Source organism: Cebus imitator, unplaced genomic scaffold (genome assembly GCF_001604975.1).
Source record: "Cebus imitator isolate Cc_AM_T3 unplaced genomic scaffold, Cebus_imitator-1.0 Scaffold616, whole genome shotgun sequence".
In the NCBI taxonomy this organism is placed as follows: Eukaryota; Metazoa; Chordata; class Mammalia; order Primates; family Cebidae; genus Cebus; species Cebus imitator.
Genome location: NW_016107931.1, coordinates 829,825 through 849,959, shown reverse-complemented (window position 1 = coordinate 849,959; position 20,135 = coordinate 829,825). Strand labels below are relative to the sequence as shown.

The window sequence follows — 20,135 nt, the reverse complement described above, 5'->3', positions numbered from 1 at the left end:
CTAGCCCCTAATTTATTTTTATTTTTAAAAATTTTTTTGGAGACAGGGTGTTGCTCTGTTGCCCAAGGCTGGAGTATGGTCGTGCGGTCATGGTTCCCCTTGACCTCCTGGAATCAAGCAGTCTTCCCACCTCAGCCTCCCTAGTATCTGGGACTATAGGTGCATGCCAACACATCTGGCTAATTTTAAAAAATTTTTTTTAGACACCAGCTCTCACACTATGTTGCCCAGGCTGGTGTTGGTTATTATATTAAATACTAATAATGGGTAACATTTATTAAGTACTTCCTATATGTCAAACACTGTACTAAATAAAACCATTTGCTCTGCTAGCCTTTGAGGTAGTATTCTTATTTATTTCCATTTTATGGTTGTGGAAACAGATTAAAATAATTAAAATAATTTTGCCAATGATCACATAGCAAGTGATTGGAATCAGATCTTTTTGACTCCTGAGACCCATGTTCTTAATCATTGCTGAAGTCACAAGGGAAAGTTAAGTGTGCATCATACAATCTCTGGATGGAATATTATGCAGGCAGTAAAAGTGAGGGTTACAGCAAATGTATAATGACATAGAAGTACATATGATAGAGTAAATGAAAAAAGACTAAGGGATTACAGTTCAGCATTCATAGTGGTTCTAAACACCTGTGGATATCTTTGATTTATTATTTTTTAAAAATGTGATATAGATACTATCTAGCTGTTACATAATTTTGCCTAATTTATAGAATTTCTATAAACAGGAAACATAGCCTACATTGCGTGTAAACCCAGATTTGGTCAAGAAACTGACAACTTAGTTTTATAATAGACTCTAGCATGTTGAATTTTTTGAAAAAAATTTTGACCCTCAGCCATTTTTTACTGGACTTATGCCAGCTCTGATGTAATCTCTCATCTGTGTTCTTGAAGGCTAATGGAATAAAATCTGCTTAAAGATAAGTGTGTTACATAGTGTCCGTAGGGTAGCTTGTGCACAAAAGATGTTTTGTTTCCCACCCTGTGGAGGTAGCTCATTAGGACACCCAGTAGTGTCATTATTAAGTTTTCATGTGTTTCTCAGTTTTGATGCTAATCTTTGTGCGTATGTGCGTGCATTTTTTTCCTCTGCAGCACCAATGTGGTTATGAATTATTCAGAGATTGAGTCTAAGGTTCGAGAGGCAACGAACGATGATCCTTGGGGACCTTCTGGGCAACTCATGGGAGAGATTGCCAAGTAAGTGATAATTTGACTCAGCAGTGCAGAAAAAAATCAAAGTATCTTGACACAGAAATGTGAAATTTGCTTTCAGATTTAAACTATTTGGCTGCCAAAATATAAATTTTGCATAATTCAGATAGTAATGTAGAAAGTTTTACTCAGTCCATTACCCTTAAAAATTTGGCTCAAAAAAGAAACCCGCAATTTTTTTTTCAATGAAGTTTTGAGACGTGCTGTAGCTCACTATGTAAAATTTCGACAAATGCGTGTAAAATAACTTGGAAATGCAAGTTAAAAAATTTGTTTCTATGAACACCTGGGCCACTGTACCAGTGAATGAAGAACTTACAAAGTATCTTAATTAATGGGACTTACATATGTGCCAGGTAGTGTATAAAATATAGGGAAAACATTTTCTAGGAAGTACAAATCTTCTAAATTTTTTGAATTAAGCATACTAATGTTTAAAAACTCTTTGGGGAAACACAGTAAATTAGGACAAGTCTGCCATCTACTGTCAAAATTAATATATCACAGACTTTTAAAGAAAATGATTCTTTTTTCAGGGCTACATTTATGTATGAACAATTTCCAGAACTTATGAACATGCTTTGGTCACGAATGTTAAAAGACAATAAGAAGAATTGGAGAAGAGTTTATAAGGTATGGACACAAGTCTGTTTTAATTACTTGCCATGTTGAAAACAAATGCTTGAAATTTCAGGTATATATACATAGGTGATTTTGAAGTATGTTAAATCTTAGAATAATCGAAAACACATGAAAGAAGTAGATTGGTTATTTGTGTTCTGTTTTCTAGTCATCATGAACAACCGTGAATGGAAAATGTTTAAAATTAATATTGATAATACTTCTAAATGTTGATTACTTCTTAAAATTTTTCCTACTAAAATGTTTGTGCATATCAAAAACAATTGGATCTATAGTAGTATGCATGTTTAGTGTATGAGCAGTTAAGATGAATACTACAATCTAATATGGTTTGTCATGTCTACATAGAAATTTACCTAATTTATGATAGTATTCTCATAGTATTCTATATCAAAAATACTAGTTCAAAATGTAATTCTAATTTTAAATTTGTGAATATGAACTCTATCAGATTCCTTTTGTTTAGTTCTGATCTCATATAATGCAGAATCCTATAACAATATAGTATGCTTCTACACTCACCATATTTTCTTGCTTCTTCAGAATGTTTTTCTGTGCTATCCAAAATGATATAATTTGGCTTTCAGAATTGAAAATCTATGTGTTAGTTTCATGTTTTTTATGTTACTCCTTTCTGAAAACATTCAGTGTCATTCCCTCAGGTTGTATGGTAGGTGTGATAAAATAATTGAAATTTCTGTAAATTAAATTTGCTTTTAGTTTTTGTTTGTTTGTTTGTTTTTTATTCTTGGGTAAACTTTTTTAAAGAATCCAGTCATATGTACCACATAAGGACATTTTAGTCAGTGATGGACCACCTATATGACAGTGGTCCCACTGGATTATAATACCCTATTTTTTCTGCACCTTTTCTGTTTTTAGATACAGAAACACTCAGCATTGTGTTACAGTTGTCTGTAGTAGTCAGTACAGTAACATGCCGCACAGGTTTGTAGTTTAGGAGCGATAGGTTGTCCCACACATCGTCAGTGTGTAGCAGACTATACCATCTAGGTTTGTGTAAGTACACTATGATATTGGTACAATGACAGAATTGCCTAATGGCACGTTACTCAGAACATATCCCCATCATTAAGTGACACATGGCTGTAAATTACTGTTAGGAAGAGGTTTTATGTCCCTCCGTTTTACCAGACTAACTAGATTTTTTTGTTTGTTTTTGCTACCCCCTCTTCTCCGCCTAACTAGATTTTCATGTCCCTAATCAAGTGAGGTTTGTTCCAAGCAATGTTAAGTTCAAAATGTACAATTTATTGTTTGCAGTGTATTTCACAAAGTTGTGTAGGAGTAACTGTTATCTAATTGCAGAACATTTGTATCACCCCATAAAGAAACCCGATGCCCATTAGTAGTCATTCTAAATTTACATTTTAACAAAATTTAGTTTGTGGGTGACGGTTAGTGGTGGTTGGTTGTTTTTGAGACAGTCTGGCTTTGTCACCCAGGCCGGAATGCAGTGGCTCGACCTTGGCTTTCTGCAGTCTTGACCTCCTGGGCTTAAGGGATCCTCCTGCCTCAACCTCCTAAGTAGCTGGGACTACAGGCGTGTACCACTATACCTGGCAATTTTTTTTTTTTTTCATAAAGACGTCTCACTATTAAACATTCAGGTTTTTGTTTTGTTTTGTTTTGTTTTTTTTTGAGACAGAATCTCCCTGTTGCCCATGCTGGAGTGCAGTGACGCGGGCTCGCTCACTGCAACCTCTGCCTTCTGGGTTCCAGTGATTCTTGTGCCTCAGCCTCCTGAGTACCTGGGATTACAGGGGTGGGCCACAATACCCAGCTAATTTTTGTATTTTTAGTAGAGACGAAGTTTCACCATGTTGCCCAGTCTGGTCTCAAACTCCTGACTTCAAGTGATCCTCTCGCCTCAGCCTCCCAAAGTGCTGGGGTTACAGGCATGAGCCACTGAGCCTGGCCACAACCTTTTAAAACAAAAGCCACATAATTAACCTCAAAATTAAATTTTATCTGGGGAAAATACTATAGGATTGTTTAATTACCAAATAATTCTTCTGAGGTTTCTGGCAATTCACAGTTCCATAATGCTCAGATAAAAAGTAAAAACAGAGTCAGCTTTCTAAAACCTTATTGTCTATTTATGTCATGCATTCAAATACTTTGAACATCAGAGTTGTTCTTTTAAGTCTTTAACACATAGTATCCAGTGGACAATTTATAATTATTTACTACGCTTAGTATAAGAGGAACTTCAAATTGATTATATAAGTTTTCTAGATTATGTATTTAAAGTCTGATGTAAAGAAACCTCACCACCACCATGAAGATTCTTTCTTTGCTAATGTTAGAATTATTTTTTTTTAACCATTTACTGAAGCTCTACCAGAATTTATTTCATTAAATCATTTAGTGCTTTGTATTTTTACAGTCGTTGCTGCTCCTAGCTTACCTCATAAGGAATGGATCAGAGCGTGTTGTTACAAGTGCCAGAGAACACATTTATGATTTACGATCCCTGGAAAATTACCACTTTGTAGGTGAGCAATAGAAAAACCTTATAAGCAAATTAAAACAGTAGTTGGAGTTGTCAGTCACCTGAACCAGCTTAGAAGCTTCTCTGCTCTAATTAGAATGTGACTGTTGCTGGTTGTGTGACGAGTGCAGAATCCAAGACGTCGGGCCCTAGAGTATTAATTAGTGAAGACAAGAACTTGCAGAAAAGACTGGCTAATAACAACAGAACCAACACAACATGAGTGTTCGGGTTTATATTAAAATATGCACTGGAGACTGGTCCCCTGTGGTGTCCATAAAGGAATAGCTTTAATCATATGGGAAGAAAAGGTTAGAGCTCCAAAACACACACATCTGTTTGAAGCTGGTTTTTTCTTCCCTCCCACCAAATAATATTTACTGTGCAAAGGCAGCAAGGCCACAGTGTGTTTTGAATGTGAAAGAGGCTAGGGAATGAAGCACATTTCATTTTGTAGTGTACCCCAGTTGTAAGCACTTTAAATATTCAATTTTGAGCTATACTAAAACCTGGTAATTAGTGTTGCAGACTTGTACTGGAGAAACCAAGACATTGTGTGCTTTTCAGTTATTAAAATGCTAAAGTAATTCTTTTCATTTGTTTTCTTAAAATACGATAAAACACAATAGCACTTATAGATATGTCTATTTTGTATGGTCATCAGTGCATAATCCCTTTTAGTGAATCTTTAATTGACCTTGCATAGTACCATTATCTGTGGTCCTTTTTGGTTCATCTTTACATGCTCTTATACGCCAAAATTCCATTTTAAAACTTAGAATTTGCTGAAGAGAAAATGACAAAGTTAAATAGCACAGTTTGCCTCTGTTTATAGTTTTTTAAATATTGAAGCTGCTTTCTTATGAAGTTTTTGTATCTTTTTTTTTATCTTAAAGAGTTTGATACATATTAAGTGAATTCTTAAGTTTTATTTTTCTCTTACCATCCTCATAGATGAGCATGGCAAGGATCAAGGTATAAATATTCGACAGAAGGTGAAGGAATTGGTTGAATTTGCCCAGGATGACGACAGGCTTCGTGAAGAGCGAAAGAAAGCAAAGAAGAACAAAGACAAGTATGTTGGGGTTTCCTCAGACAGTGTTGGCGGATTCAGATACAGTGAGTATCAAAGACAAGCTGACGCCTAAGCATCAGCTTAGCTTCTTGAGTATACTTAAATCAGTGAAATACCAAAGACCAAAATGCTAATTTTCTTTTCTTGGAATACGTAGAAGACTAAAATACATGCACTACTAATTTTGGCTTCTGTCACATGAATCTTGGGAATCTTCCTATTTTTAACTTGTGGGTTCAGCAATAGGATTTTAACCATTAATGGCTGATTAAATGACTACATACTCCGAGGTGACATGCAGAGAATAAAACAGATATATACCCTTCCCTCTTAGGGTTACCACTCTTCTAAAAAGAAGCGGGGGAAAAGTTTCTATAACTCACAGTTGAGGGCATAAAAATATAAAGTTCGATCAGGAGATTAGCCTAATTTGAAACCAATTTAGCTGTATTTTTGCACCAAACCAGATAATCTTCCTGTCAGTCATTCCAGCCTCAGTCTCTCCTTCTTTCTTTATGCACTGCATAACTTGACGTATCAAAGGTGACTGACGATACTGTCAGTTTTTCATCTAGTCCTATTGCTTTGTTTATTGTTCCCAGTACATTTAAGAGCGCCTAGAACATTCATCTTTTGTGTTTATTTTTAATGTAATAATATAGTTTCTGTAAAATAAGGCATAGGTGCTTGAAGCAGATACACAAAATAAGAACTATCTTTCACAGCATGTCCGTTTGCACTTGTTCTGTCTTCTGTGAGCTCTGACAATCTCCTGGTCGTTTTGTGTATATGCATACAGGCCAATGCTGTGTATCTTAGCAGCTGTTTTCACTAAGGCTCTCCAGCTGCCCCCACCCATATATGTTTATATTTGGATTATATTGAGCTCTCATATCTCCTTCAATGGAACCATGTAAAACTCTTACATATAAAATTTCCTTACTCATTTGCTCCTCTGCTTTCTTGCCCTCAAAGAAAAAATACTGCATTTAGTTAGCTGTTTAAGGATATTTCTAACAGCAGAAAAAATCCTTTTTTTATATTGAAGCATCATATACGAGTCAGTTTTTTTTCCCCCCAGGGCTAACTCATAGGCAGTACAACCAGAGTCAGCCACATCAGTTTCTGAATTGGGCAAAAATATTTCTCCTAAAGCATATAAATAATGTTTTGGAATTTCTGTTTGTTTGGGGAAGTACAAAGTTTTTGAATTATTTACCCAAGTAGTTGTTTTATTCTTTAGCTTTTTCAAAGTATTTATAGAAACTTAATGTGTTTTTAATAGAAATTGCTATTTGAAACTTACTTCCACACTATTCTTGCTTGTATCTTTCTTTTTGCCAGCATAATATATAATTATATCAGCTAAACTTAGAAAATTGAATACGTTTTCAAACTCAGGCAGAATGTACTAACTGCAGCATCTGTATTAAAGGTAGAGTTGGACATCCTGTGTGTTTGCATCACATTCTTTTACTAAGTTATTGTTCATGTTTTGTGTTATTCAGACTTAACTGTTCATTATTGGCAGTTTTGTGGGGTTTTTTTTGTTGTTTTATTTTGTTTTTTTATTTGAGACAAAGTCTTATTCTGTTGTCCAGGCTGGAGTGTAGTGGTGTAATCTCTGCTCACTGCAACCTCTGCCTCCCAAGTACAAGTGATTTTCCTGCCTAACCCTCCCAAGAAGCTGGGACCACAGGCATGAGCCACCACACCTGGCTAATTTTTGTATTTTTGGTAGAGACAGGGTTTCCCCATGTTGACCAGGCTGGTCTCAAACTCCTGACCTCAAATGATCTGCCCACCTTGGCTTCCCAAAGTGCTGGGATTTAGGCATGAGGCACTGCAACCAGCCGGTTCTGTGTTTTCTCATTCTTTTTTTTTTTTTTTTAATTTTAGAAACGGGGTCTCACTACGTTGCCCAGGCTGGAGTACAATGGCTATTCACAGGCGTGATCCCACTACTGATCAGCATGGGAGTTCTGACCTGTTCTGTTTCCGACCTGGGCCAGTTCACCCCTCCTTAGGCAACCTGGTGGTCCCCCTGCTCCCGGGAGGTCACCATATTGATGCCAAACTTAGTGCAGACACCCGATCTGCATAGCACACTACAGCCCAGAATTCCTGGGCTTAAGCCATCCTCCCACCTCAGCCTCCCGAGTAGCTGGGACTACAGGCACGTGTCACCGCACCCGGCATGTTTTTTCATTCGGACATTAGATAATGTCTTGCCAATATCCAGTATCTTTAGCACTAATTTAGTATGATGTTCACAGTGCTAATCAGTTTGGTTTTCATCTACTTCCTGTCCTGTAAATTTGTTGTTTTCCAAAGTCTAGTTCATCACACTGTCATTGAAATGTACTTACACATTGTTGGAAAATCACTTATTTTTGATAAGCCACCTTGGTTTAAATTTTGTCTAAAAAATTTCATTTTGTCATGTTTTCTTTAAGTTGGTGGTCACTTCCAGATTCAGTAAATAGGTTAAAACCCTTAAACACTTACAGAAAATTTTAGCCTTGCAATTTTAGCAGGCAATTCAGCAGAATGGTTTTGTTCAGTCTCCAAAGGATATGTATTCTTTTAGATCCTGTTAACAAAAGTTCAAAACAAAAGGTCCATTAGCCACTTTTCAGTTATTTTGTTGTTTCTCATTGTCCTTTTCCTTTTCTTCCAAGCTGCCTTAATTTTTAATGTTTTTTGTTTTGTTGTGTTGTGATCCCTCTGTACCTTCTATTCTTGCTTCTTAAGTTGAATTTGGACATGTAAATAGAAGGATTTCATTTTGTATCTGTAATTCCTGTCTCCCCAGGCCCCTAAGGGCAAGGGCTAAAACAAATCTTGACACTTTGGGTGTTTTGTTTATTGCCACGATCTATTCTCTGCATTCCCAAATTCACACAGAGGCTCTAGGTTTTGCCAGCCTTGGCATATGTTTGGAATGGGTGTTTGAATTGGTTGACACTATTCTGAGCTACTGTTTGAGCATACTTTATGATTCTAGTGTGTGTGGTTTTTGGTAGTTAGAGTAATCCTTTCTTTGTACAATAATTACAGAATGTTTTCCCATCCCTGAAAATTCATTGAGTTATTTTTTTAGTTTGATACTGAGGAGTGACAGTTACTGAGATGTTTTAGCTTACTGGGACGTGTAGCATTCAGAGTGGAGTTCCTTCAGTTTGTATTTTTTAAGACACTGTTGCTTTCCAGTACTTTACTGAAAATTCAAAAACCATTAAGGGACTGGAATAAAATATATTAAGTGGCTTTTGTAAAAACAAAAAGATTTTCATTTCTCTTTTGCTTGTATAGCTTGTGTTGGTTTTGTGTTTTCCTCTATTGCTTTCAATGGCCTTTAAGAACTTCCTGATATGCTGTGGTGTGCATTAAGGTTGTGTAAGTATTCATAAACAAAAGCTTTTGAATCTGCATTCCTGCCACTTAATGACTGGCATTACATGCTGTGCCTTGCTGTAATTGTGTTGATTCAGCACTGTGGGAGCTTTCTGTTTTCCTTTGAAAACGATTTTATTATGAGGAAAAGCCTGAGAAATAAGGACTTGTAGATACCTTTTGAATTTATTGTCCTTAGAGTTCTTCTTTTTTTAATGCTTTATGTAGGTGAAAGATATGATCCTGAGCCCAAATCAAAATGGGATGAGGAGTGGGATAAAAACAAGAGTGCTTTTCCATTCAGTGATAAATTAGGTGAGCTGAGTGATAAAATTGGAAGCACAATTGATGACACCATCAGCAAGTTCCGAAGGAAAGATAGAGAAGACTCTCCAGAAAGATGCAGGTATTTTAACACTTTATCTCCTGGGTCTCTTGGAAAAAGTCATAAATTTATGCCACTGGAATTTTGGTTGGTTGTTGGTTTTGTTTGGGTTGTTAACATTATCTGAAATTGGGCCTTTTTTTAAATAGACTTCATTTTTTTTTTTTGAGCAGTTTACGCTCACAGAAAAATTGTGCATAAAGTACAGAGAGTTACCAAATACCCATTTCTCCTTCATAATAGGTCCTGTGAACATCTTGCATTACTGTGGTGCGTTTGTTAACAATTGAAAAGCCTATATTGATATTAAAGTCTGTAGTTTACATTGGGGTTTCCCATATCGTACATTTCTATGGGTTTCAACAAATGCATAATATTCCCCATTACAGTATCATATGGAATAGTTTCATAACTCTAAATATACCCTGTGCAGAAATGTGGAACAAGTCTTAAATGTGCAAATCATCCTTGCACAGGGGGCAAGGGGCGTACTAATCTTCCCTGTATTGTTCTGATTTTAGTACGTGTGCTCCCGAGGCAAGCACTGTGCAACTATTTGTAAGATGTTAGGTTAGATACTACTTGCAATTAGTATTGACATACTTTCCATGTTGCCTGTGTCTACTTATTTTTGAAGTTGATCCTGTGTATTTTTATTCAGGCTAGTAGTCTTTCCTTGGATTTTTTTCCTTAGTAAAATCTTGTATAGATTATTTTGCATTTGGACCTTAGTTAATCCAGGGACCTAAGATGTTGAGGGATAATGAAGTTTATGTATTACGTTTAATTAAACATAAGTTAAAGGATTTGAAATTTAATGCTTCCTTGACATTTCATTATGATTCCTGGTGTGTACCAGAAAAACAATCCAAATGGATTTTGAACCGTTTTTGAGAATAAACCTGTAGTTTATTTTTATCAACTACATTTTGTGATGGTAGGGCATTAGTATCTAGTTTTACATAGAACAATATTTTGAGCTTTGCAGCAGTCACTTTTGTTCTTACCTGCCAATATAGTTATAAAACAATTTTTCTGACAATGTAAAGGGTAATGTATATTGCACTTAATCTACAGAGCGAATTTTACTTCGTAAGTTTGATATATATCATTTGTGCCTCACAATATCTCTACTAAATAGAGTAGAACAAGAATTTTGCCTTTATTGTTTACAAGTGGACTTACCTAAGTAACACAGTTAGTGATGGAACCAAGCCTTCAAGTGATTTCTTGTAACTAAATACCATCTCCTTTTTTTCTTACCCCACACCAAAAATCTTAACAGTTCAGAATTAGGGATTATTAAAAAGAGGCACAAACAAAAATACAATCTAATTAGTGTATTTTTAGGATGCTTTCATATTTTTTAAATATGCCTCTTCAGGAAATATCAAATGAATAATGGCCATAATTTCAATAATGTTTTACAAACCAGACCAAAACTTACTATACAGGCCACAAAAACATTAATGAGGGGAAAATAGCTTCATATATTTGAAATGGGCCTCATTTCCCTCCCAGTGTGTAGTATTTGTAATTATCATATGCATCCTTTTTCATTATAAAAAAGCTAGATATTTAGTTGTAAAATAGACATATTCAGAGTGCTAAAAATAAGTTCTGACTCTTCAAAGATCACATTCCAGTTTTTCACAGTCTTGAAAAAGAGGCATTCCAGGGAAGGCTTAGTTCTACACTAACTGTATTACTTTAGGCAGGTCCACGGAGTCTGATTGGGTCTTAGGTTTTACTTATAAACAACAAGGCTGTGTAGGCTGGTTAGAAATCTGTGTGTGTTCTTTATTGTTACTTTCTCTCCTTTGACCTTCTATCCTTAGTTTTTCTTTTCTTTCTTTGTCTCTCTACTCTTTTTTCTATTTCTGTTTCTCCCATGATTTTTATTTTTTATGTTGCCTCTAAGACAGGATCTCCTAGAGTTTCTAAATCTTTAAAGAGTATTTAAGTTTAAAAAAGTGAAAATGCAGTGAACATGATTTATCATGGTAATGATAGAACACACCAGGAGCTTTTGATCTGAAAGTATTTGTGAGAGAAGAGTAGATTTTTTGACAAAGTGGCATGTGACCTCAATGGCATGTTACCTGAATTTCATACTTACTAGTTCACTATTAGATTCAGGAATTCTTGAACATTGACCAGATATGGAGCTTCCATTTCATTGTGTGCCAGTCAGATTTATATTTTCAACTTATAAATAAATTACTTTGTGCTGAAATAAAATTGGACACCAAAAAAGTAAGAAATTTCAGTTTTACTTATAGGACTGATGGGAATTTTCAGGTCATTTGTTGTTCAGAAATTAGTAACAGCTTTTGAATCCATATCAGAACTTGTAGGTTCCTTAAAATGTTTGTATTTAAACATATATTTAACCCCTTTGCTCTGTGTGGGAAGTCATTCTTTTTGATCTTTGATGTATACAAGTTCAAATTGATTTATATTTAAGTAGAAGTGGCTGTAGTTCAGTCTGAGGTAAATTGCATCAGCAGTAGTCATAGTTTAAAGGAGAATTTTAAGCATTATATTCCAGAATATTTATAAATTAAACCACCTACTCTAAAATTAGGTAATATAAGTAATGGAATATGTTTCAAGTAATTTTTCTCTCTCTCCTACTTGAACAGGAAAAAAACCCAATGACTTGTTACTGGAGAACAGACTAAGGCTGATATTTTCATTCCTAGCATATGAAAAATCCAGGTTTTTAACTCCTTAGTTTTCAAAATCTTTTAAACTATTAAAAGGGAAATAAAATGTTTGAATGTGCCTGAAGGAGCATTATCTTTAAAATATTTTAAATATAATTAAGTTTTCTATAAAGCGTTTTCTATAGTTATATAAAAGTTTGATCTCCTGATACTATAGTAAAATAGCACAGTTGTAAAGTGCATCCCCTTATATTTTCATGCATTTACAGAGGACAGTTCAATTATTTGAATTAAGATATATAAAATTTTTTAAATATCCATTGAAATTTTAATATTTTATTATGTACGTACATTCATCTTTGAGAGTTGATGACAGAACTGTGTTATTAAAGTGGAACTATAGCTATTTGCTCACAATCCATGTCAAGAAAATGATCATCAAATACAAGTATTTGAACTCTCAGGGTCTTATCAGTGGAATCTGATATCAAATCCTGCTATTTTATGTTTAAATTAAGCTTTAAATCTGTAATAAACAAAAACTTGAGTTATTTTGATGTTTTGTATTTATATACATTTATGTAAATACTTTTTTGTAGCAGTATTTTAGACTTATGTAGGATATTCTCTGTGTTCCCACTTCCCCTCCCCAGCACACACATATCATTATTCAGACAGCTTAGATAACATTCTGTTGATCCCTGTCAAATAGTCAAAGTACGGAATTTTGGAGTTACTGCATTTGAAATTCTTTAGCTCAAATCACTGAGGGACCCATTTTAAAATAATCCCAAGTCTTATTATTTTGCTTCATTTTTAATATCTTTTAGCGACAGCGATGAGGAAAAAAAAGCAAGAAGAGGCAGATCTCCCAAAGGTGAATTCAAAGATGAAGAGGAGACTGTGACGACAAAGCATATTCATATCACACAGGCCACAGAGACCACCACAACCAGACATAAGCGCACAGCAAATCCTTCCAAAACCATTGATCTTGGAGCAGCAGCACATTACACAGGGGACAAAGCAAGTCCAGATCAGAATGCTTCAACCCACACACCTCAGTCTTCAGTTAAGGTGAGAATGGCAGTAGTTTACACTTTATACATGGTTTTATTTTTATAAACCACTCTTAGAATTCCTGCTTTAGTAGGCTTGGGCATTTCTAGGCAATCATATTAATTGTAGATCATCTGGCATGTATTACCTAGAGACATTTAATAATAAGAAATCCCTTTGAGGGGAGAAACCTGTCCAGTTGCGAGTGATTGTCTGTGTACTTTCTGTAAAAGTAGAAATAACGCTCTGTTCATTTAGGGAAGGTTGTGAATCAGAATGTAGTACATCTGTTTCCTTCTAGACACTGCTGGTTACCAAGCACAAGTAGATTCTCTAAGGAAAACCTTGTGAGTATTTGGAAGTTTTAAGAAATGACAAACGAGGGTGTAAGAAGAGCTATATAGGGGCAATTTATCTTATTTAACGTAGAAACATTGCCTATAAAGGGCAATGTGTTTGCCTCACAGTCATTACTGATCATCAGAAGAAGCACTGCCTCTTGTACCATCTTCGTTTGTTTCTATTCACCACAGACATGAAATCCACCTACTAGGTACCTGGCCAAACCCTAGTCTTTTCAACAGAAATCTGCCGAAGAGGGAGATTTGCCTCAAAAGACTAAATTACAATTTTTGTCACTTTCCCCCCAGTACTGTTTCCCCAGCTTGTGCCTTTGCAAGAGAAATAGCTAAAAGCTGGGAAAAACAGTTTTCTACTATATCCAGCAAATTGTAGGTGATTCTAAAAATAACACCAGGGCTACTTAGTTGCCATAACAAGTACCATGTCAGCTTTTGCCAAATAGCTGTATAATTTTTAACAATAGAGACTTTTATCATGTATCTTAAAGGATTTTAAGTATCAGTTTGTAGTATAGCCTGTCTCTGCAATAAATATTTTATATTTGTAGAACAAGCTTTTTCTTTTTTGTTTTTATTGACCACTCCCCACCCCAAAAAAATGTCTAGAAGGTTGAAGTTCTTAAAAAGTTATTCAAGTCATTTGGATCTCTTTTTAAAGCTGTTTTGGAATCACAGTATAGTATTTTAATCTTCAAAGTTCAAATCAACATGTCTAGGATTTTAGTGTTTACACATTGCCTAACAATTGACTTCTAATTTAGCATGTATGGATTGAATATATAGGACATAGGTATTTAGGTATCAACGTGCTTAGCTCTATGGAGAAGACAAAAATAGTATTACAGGTATAGGCCTCACAGTTTAGTTTGGGAAGTAAATATAAAACAGATGTCAGAATATATCAGATAACATGGAATTACACTAATTTGTGTGATATACAAACAATAAGTATTGCTAAGGTTCATAGAAATTTAGAGCTCTGTAGGATCTTGGCCTCTAATCCAGTGGATCTCAAGCCTTGGAATTATCTAGGGAGTTTTCTTTTAAGAACTGGCCAAGGTCTTGTCCTGGGCAACTATGAATCAATATATTTTATGGGACTGGTACATACGCTAGGGCTTTTTTTTAAATTTATTTTTTATTTTTTTAAATGAACTGATACACAGCATTAAGATTTGAGTGGGATCTGGCAGTCACGTTTTCCAGAGTGAAATGCAGTCAGAAAAGTAAGTTAGGAAAAAAAAAGTGTAGATGTTAAGAGACTTTTACACTGCCGGAATGGAATTACTTAAAAATACTTACTGCCTCTCCATATGGATTTAAGGTCAGTACTTTTTTTTTTTTTTTTCAGAAAACCCTATTCGTATTAAGCTAATTACAGGTATTTATGTCTAAATAGAGAATTAGAGATGGATAGAGCTGATTTTTAGAAAAACAAACTTTTCTAAGCTCCTGAGTTATGTGTGTGTTTTCAGACTTCAGTGCCTAGCAGCAAGTCATCTGGTGACCTTGTTGATTTGTTTGATGGCACCAGCCAGTCAGCAGGTAAGCTTCTACATTGGCCTTTTCTTCATGGTAACCTTGGTTTGAGACTCATTTTTTAAAATACCAAATAAAAGATAGATTGGAAAATAAAGTTATTTATTTGCATTGAGTTCATTTTTTATGTGAAATTAGTGAGTCTTGAGCATTATTTGGAATCACTGTGTTATTTTTACTTATATTTTTATATGTACACACACTTCTCTAAGTTATCCTTATTTTATACCTTTTTCTGACCAACCTTCAAACCTAGCAAAACTTGATTTGTGGTCAGTACTTCCTGGTGATTAAGAATAGTACCCTCAAATCATTATCATACTTATTTATCATATTTACATTTTAATGACTCCTTATACCTGATGTAGTGCTTCTTCCCTAATTAATAATACATACTATTTCAAGGCAGCATGTACTTTCTGAAATTTTTCATCACAGATTTTGGAATTTATAGTTTACATTTTTAAATTTTTTAGAATTAACTTGGAGAAACAAAAAAAAAATTGCATTTAAAATGTTGCCTTTACTTTCTTTATAAGCAAAATGTACTGCTCTGCACATTTTGCCATCTTTCCCTAAATATTAATTGCTGCTGTCACTTTGGTCATGCCTAGAGATCATTTAACTTTTTATTCATTTAATTCAACAAATATTTGTTGAACCAGACACTGATCTGGGTGCTTATAAAAACCAGATTTCTTGTCCTCATGCAAAGGTCAAGTGGAGGAAATACTCATTAATCAGAATCACAAATATTTAAACAATGGCAAGTGCTTCAGTCAGAGGAATGACATTCTCTGAAAGTGTGTAACTACCAAACATATTTAAAGAGAGCAGCTGGGCGCAGTGGCTCACACCTGTAATCCCAGAACTTCAGGAGGCCGAGGTGGGTGGATCACCTGAGGTCAGGAGCTCAAAACCAGCCTGGTCAACATGGTGAAACTCCGTTTCTACTAAAAATACAAAAATTATCTGGGTGTGGTGGCAGGAGCCTGTAATCCCAGTTACTCGGGAAGCTGAGGCAGGAGAATCGCTTGGACCTGGGAGACGGAGGTTGTAGTGAGCTGAGATCCCACCATTACACTCTAGCCTGGGAGACGAGCGAAATTCCATCTCAAGAAAAAAAAAAGAGGGCTACAGCAAAAGAATTGCATACCTTGAATTTCTCATAGATGGGATTGGTGATCTCTTCAGTCTGCTTACCAGTATGTGCTAGATTTTGAGTAATTTCTGATCAATTATTTTCAAGAAAATTGATAGTTTTAGGGTTGCATTTGATGATTATGGAGTTTTAATAAACTATCGTGTGACGTGTCGAAACAGTTTAACAAATACAACTTCTGTTTAAAACAGTCTTTCCAAGCCTGTTTAAGTTCATTTCGCATTAAAATGTAGACAGTAAGATGGGGATATGACTAATGTGCAAAGTAAATTTATTATTCCCAGTTGTGTGTAATGATTTTTCAAAGCTGAATTGTGGCTGGGCACAGTGACTCACACCTGTAAACCCAGCACTTTGGGAAGCTGAGGTGGGTGGATCACCTGAGGTCAGGAGTTCAAGACCAACATGGCCAGCTTGGTGATCCCCTGTCTCTACTAAAACTACAAAAATTAGCTGAGCGTGGTGATGGGCACCTGTAATCCCAGCTACTCAGGAGACTAAGTCAGGAGAATGACTTGAACATGGGAGGTTGGAGGTTGCAGTGAGCTAAGATCATGCCACTGCACTCCAGCCAAGGCGTTGGAGTAAGACTCACTCTCTAAAAAAAAAAAAAAACTTCTAAGTTAACATTTAAGTGAAATTACTTTTCACTGACAGTTTAGTATAATTAATATAATATAAAGCCCTCTGTTATTTCCTCTTCCTTACCTGCTATCTTAAAATTCTTGGATTAGTCATGAACAATTCTGCCTCAGCCTCTCAAGTAGCTGGGATTACAGGCACCCGCCACTGTGTCTGGCTAATTTTTATGTATTTAGTAAAGACAGGGTATCACCATGTTGGCCCGGCTGGTCTCAAACTTCTGACCTCAGGTGATCTGCCCTCCTCGGCCTTCTGAAGTGCTGGGATTACAGGTGTGAGTCCCTGTACCCAGCCCGGACATCTGGTTTGACCTACTTTTTCCTTTTTTTGAGATGGAGTTTTGCTCTTGTTGCCCAGGCTGCAGTGCAATGGCACAGTCTTGGCTCACTGCAACCTCTGCCTCCTGAGTTTAAGCGATTCTCCTGCCTCAGCCTCCCAAGTAGCTGGGATTACAAGCATGTGTCACCACGCCCGGCTAATTTTTGTATTTTTAGTAGAGACAGGATTTCTCCACGTTTGCCAGCCTGGTCTAAAACTCGTGACCTCAGGTGATCCACGGGCTTCAGCCTCCCAAAGTGCTGGGATTACAAGCATGAGCCACCGTGCCCAGCCAGCCTACTTTCTGAAATTCTTCAGTTCCCTTTTTCTTTTTTCTTTTTCTTTTCTTTTTTTTTTTGAGACAGAGTTTCACTCTTGTTACCCATGCTGGAGTGCAATGGCGCAATCTCGGCTCACCGCAACCTCCGCCTCCTGGGTTCAGGCAATTCTCCTGCCTCAGCCTCCTGAGTAGCTGGGACTACAGGCATGCGCCACCATGCCCAGCTAATTTTTTGTATATTTAGTAGAGACGGGGTTTCACCATTTTGACCAGGATGGTCTTGATCTCTTGACCTCGTGAGCCACCGCGCCCGGCCCCCTTTTTCTTTTTTCTGTAACTGCAGACTGTTCCTAAAATTATTCTTTAAACTTGACTGGACTGTAATGCCCAAGGTTACAGATAGCTACGCTAGTTATTTTAAGAATTTATGTGACATATTTTTGTATGTTTAAGATTTGAACTATAGAATTAACTGGTAGTTACCATGTAGTCATATAGTACAGACATAGTGTCACAGAATATCAACTATTTTGGGCTTCCTGATGTGAAATATTTAAAGGGCCTCTTTCATGCATCTTTGGAAAGTTTTAATGGAGCAATCAGAGAAGAATTAACTAGGAAGGTCAGATGAGTGGATGTAACTTTTCCTTGGTGACATCAAGATTGCTTTGAACAGAGAGAATTATTAAATACCAACATGCTTCCTTTACTTGGCAAGGAATCTTTGAGTGGTTTTTCTTCTCTAGTGCAAACAGTAGTTTTACTAATTAAATAGAAGTAGCAATTAATATTAATATAGTAACTGAGACAAAGTTTGAATGAGATCTAGAAGATTTCTTGCCTTAAAGTTTATTTTAACTTAATAAAAAGCAACTAATAGAGATTGACATTAGAAGGATTTTTTTAAGTTATCTCCTATTTGAAACCATATGTTTAACCAGTTTGTGCAGCTCCCTCTTCAATCAGTACATAAATCTAGTTACTCCCAATCTCTATTTAAATATTTTAATAATACATTTTAAATTGAATTCAGCAGTGAAAGAAAATTGGACATTAAATCTTTAGTACTTACACATGAGAAGGTATAAGAATCTACCATATTAACATTGCTATTTGGTATGTCATTTGGGTGTCATTTACCAGATGTGCCCATATTTATAATAGTACCATCATGCAAGTAATGTGGGCACAAACTGTAAAGCTAAGCAGATATGGCATCTGTACCACTCACCAGATAAATACATCCTCTGAGAAAATGCTCAGATTTTCGTGTATGTATGTGTGTGTATGATTACATGTTCTTGTTAGCATTCTCAAAAGTATATACAGTAAAATCGTTGTAGAATATTTTACTAAGTTTAAAAATACATATATAAAACCTACTTATCAAGATTTACTTGAGACTATCTTATATCTTAAATGCCTCATTGGGGTGATAGTCTTTTAAAATCTGTACTCACATGGTGTTTCGGTGGCTTTTACATAAAGTACATTTCTAAGTAAACATTTTAAGAAATGGAAAGTAATTTAAAGTACAGTCATGGAGTGCAAAGTATAGTGACCATGGTCCCATTAAATTACAATATTATATTTCTACTATATGTTTTTAATCTATATCTTTCTTATGTTTAGATATACAAACACTTTCTATTGTGTTGCAGTACGGTATCCAGTATAGTGACATGATGTACAGATTTGAAGTCAAGGAGTAATAGGCTATAGCCTAGGTGTGTACCAGGCTAACTATCTAGGCTTGTGTGAATATATTCTATGATGTTCGCACAATGACGAAATCACCTAACTCCCCAATGCATTCTGTCATTAAGAATTGTGTGACTCTATTTAGAAAATAAGCCAATTTTAAATAGAATGCCAAAAACTGTGCCATTTCTTTTTTTAGTTTATCTCACCTCTTTAAAAAGAAGACCAGCTTGTCTTCTTTGTCCTTTTGTAATTAGGAAATTTAGGTCTTGATTAACATACTGTTACACAAGATATTTCTAGTACAATAAATGAGGTTAAAGAGAAAATACAGCATAATCAATCCAGATAGAATTTAAATGACCTGCAATATATTTTGAAGTTTTTTAAGTTAAAAAGAAACATTTAAAAAGATTAAGATATATCAAATCCAAAATGTGTATTACATTTACATTTGAACCTGCTGCTTTGTACCCAGTAATCACTAGTTACTTGAAGACATTTACATGAACATATAAATACTCACCCTGTTCCATCCTCAGTACACCAACTTAACTTTTGGGTAGAGGTTGTCCCTAGTTTTAAACTAAGTTTACTGGAAATAAAATTTTTTCAGTATGTTCTCTTTTTCACTGATTATTAAAAGTAATGTATGCTCAGTTTGGCAGAAAACAAGTGATTTATCATAATTTAGACATATAAAGTATTAATAATCTGGTGAATATCTTTTTAAAATACATTTTCTACATACTCCATTGATATAAATATAAGCATTTAGTATGTGGCAAATCCTTTTCAGACTTTTAGATATGACTTTTCGTTTGTTTGGATTTCTCTGGGTTTTATTTATTTATTTATTTTTATAAACTGCTTTTCACCTAAGATCTCATGACCATTTTCTTACGATAGTTGGTATTATTTTACAATAGTTTTTATGGCTTTATAATCTTACATTGGATGGCTATAATTTAGCCAGTTAATCCCTTACTTTCTAGACATTATTTTTTTTGTTGTTGTTTTCCAAAGTGGTGTAGCACAATAGCACCTTTTAAAGTGTTTTCAGTTTGGTAAAGAGAAAATATTTCATTTTATTTTGCATTGACTGATTTTGAACACTTCTTTTTTTTTTTTTTTTTTTTTTTTTTTTTTTT

At 35.2% G+C, this 20,135-nt stretch overlaps 1 protein-coding gene and 1 pseudogene across 2 annotated transcripts in view; one reads left to right on the top strand and one right to left on the bottom strand.

Annotated features, from left to right (window-relative positions):
• The window catches only part of CLINT1 (clathrin interactor 1), a 68,431-nt gene that overhangs the window by 34,569 nt on the left and 13,727 nt on the right, over positions 1-20,135 (top strand). For both annotated transcript variants that reach the window (XM_017517079.2, XM_017517078.1), the window contains exons 2-8: positions 1,120-1,224; positions 1,776-1,872; positions 4,292-4,400; positions 5,351-5,515; positions 9,096-9,273; positions 12,752-12,998; positions 14,818-14,887. In XM_017517079.2, the coding sequence (XP_017372568.1) occupies positions 1,120-1,224; positions 1,776-1,872; positions 4,292-4,400; positions 5,351-5,515; positions 9,096-9,273; positions 12,752-12,998; positions 14,818-14,887 (971 nt within the window). The remainder of the gene's footprint in view (positions 1-1,119; positions 1,225-1,775; positions 1,873-4,291; positions 4,401-5,350; positions 5,516-9,095; positions 9,274-12,751; positions 12,999-14,817; positions 14,888-20,135) is intronic.
• On the bottom strand, positions 9,684-9,797 carry LOC119469278 (annotated as a pseudogene).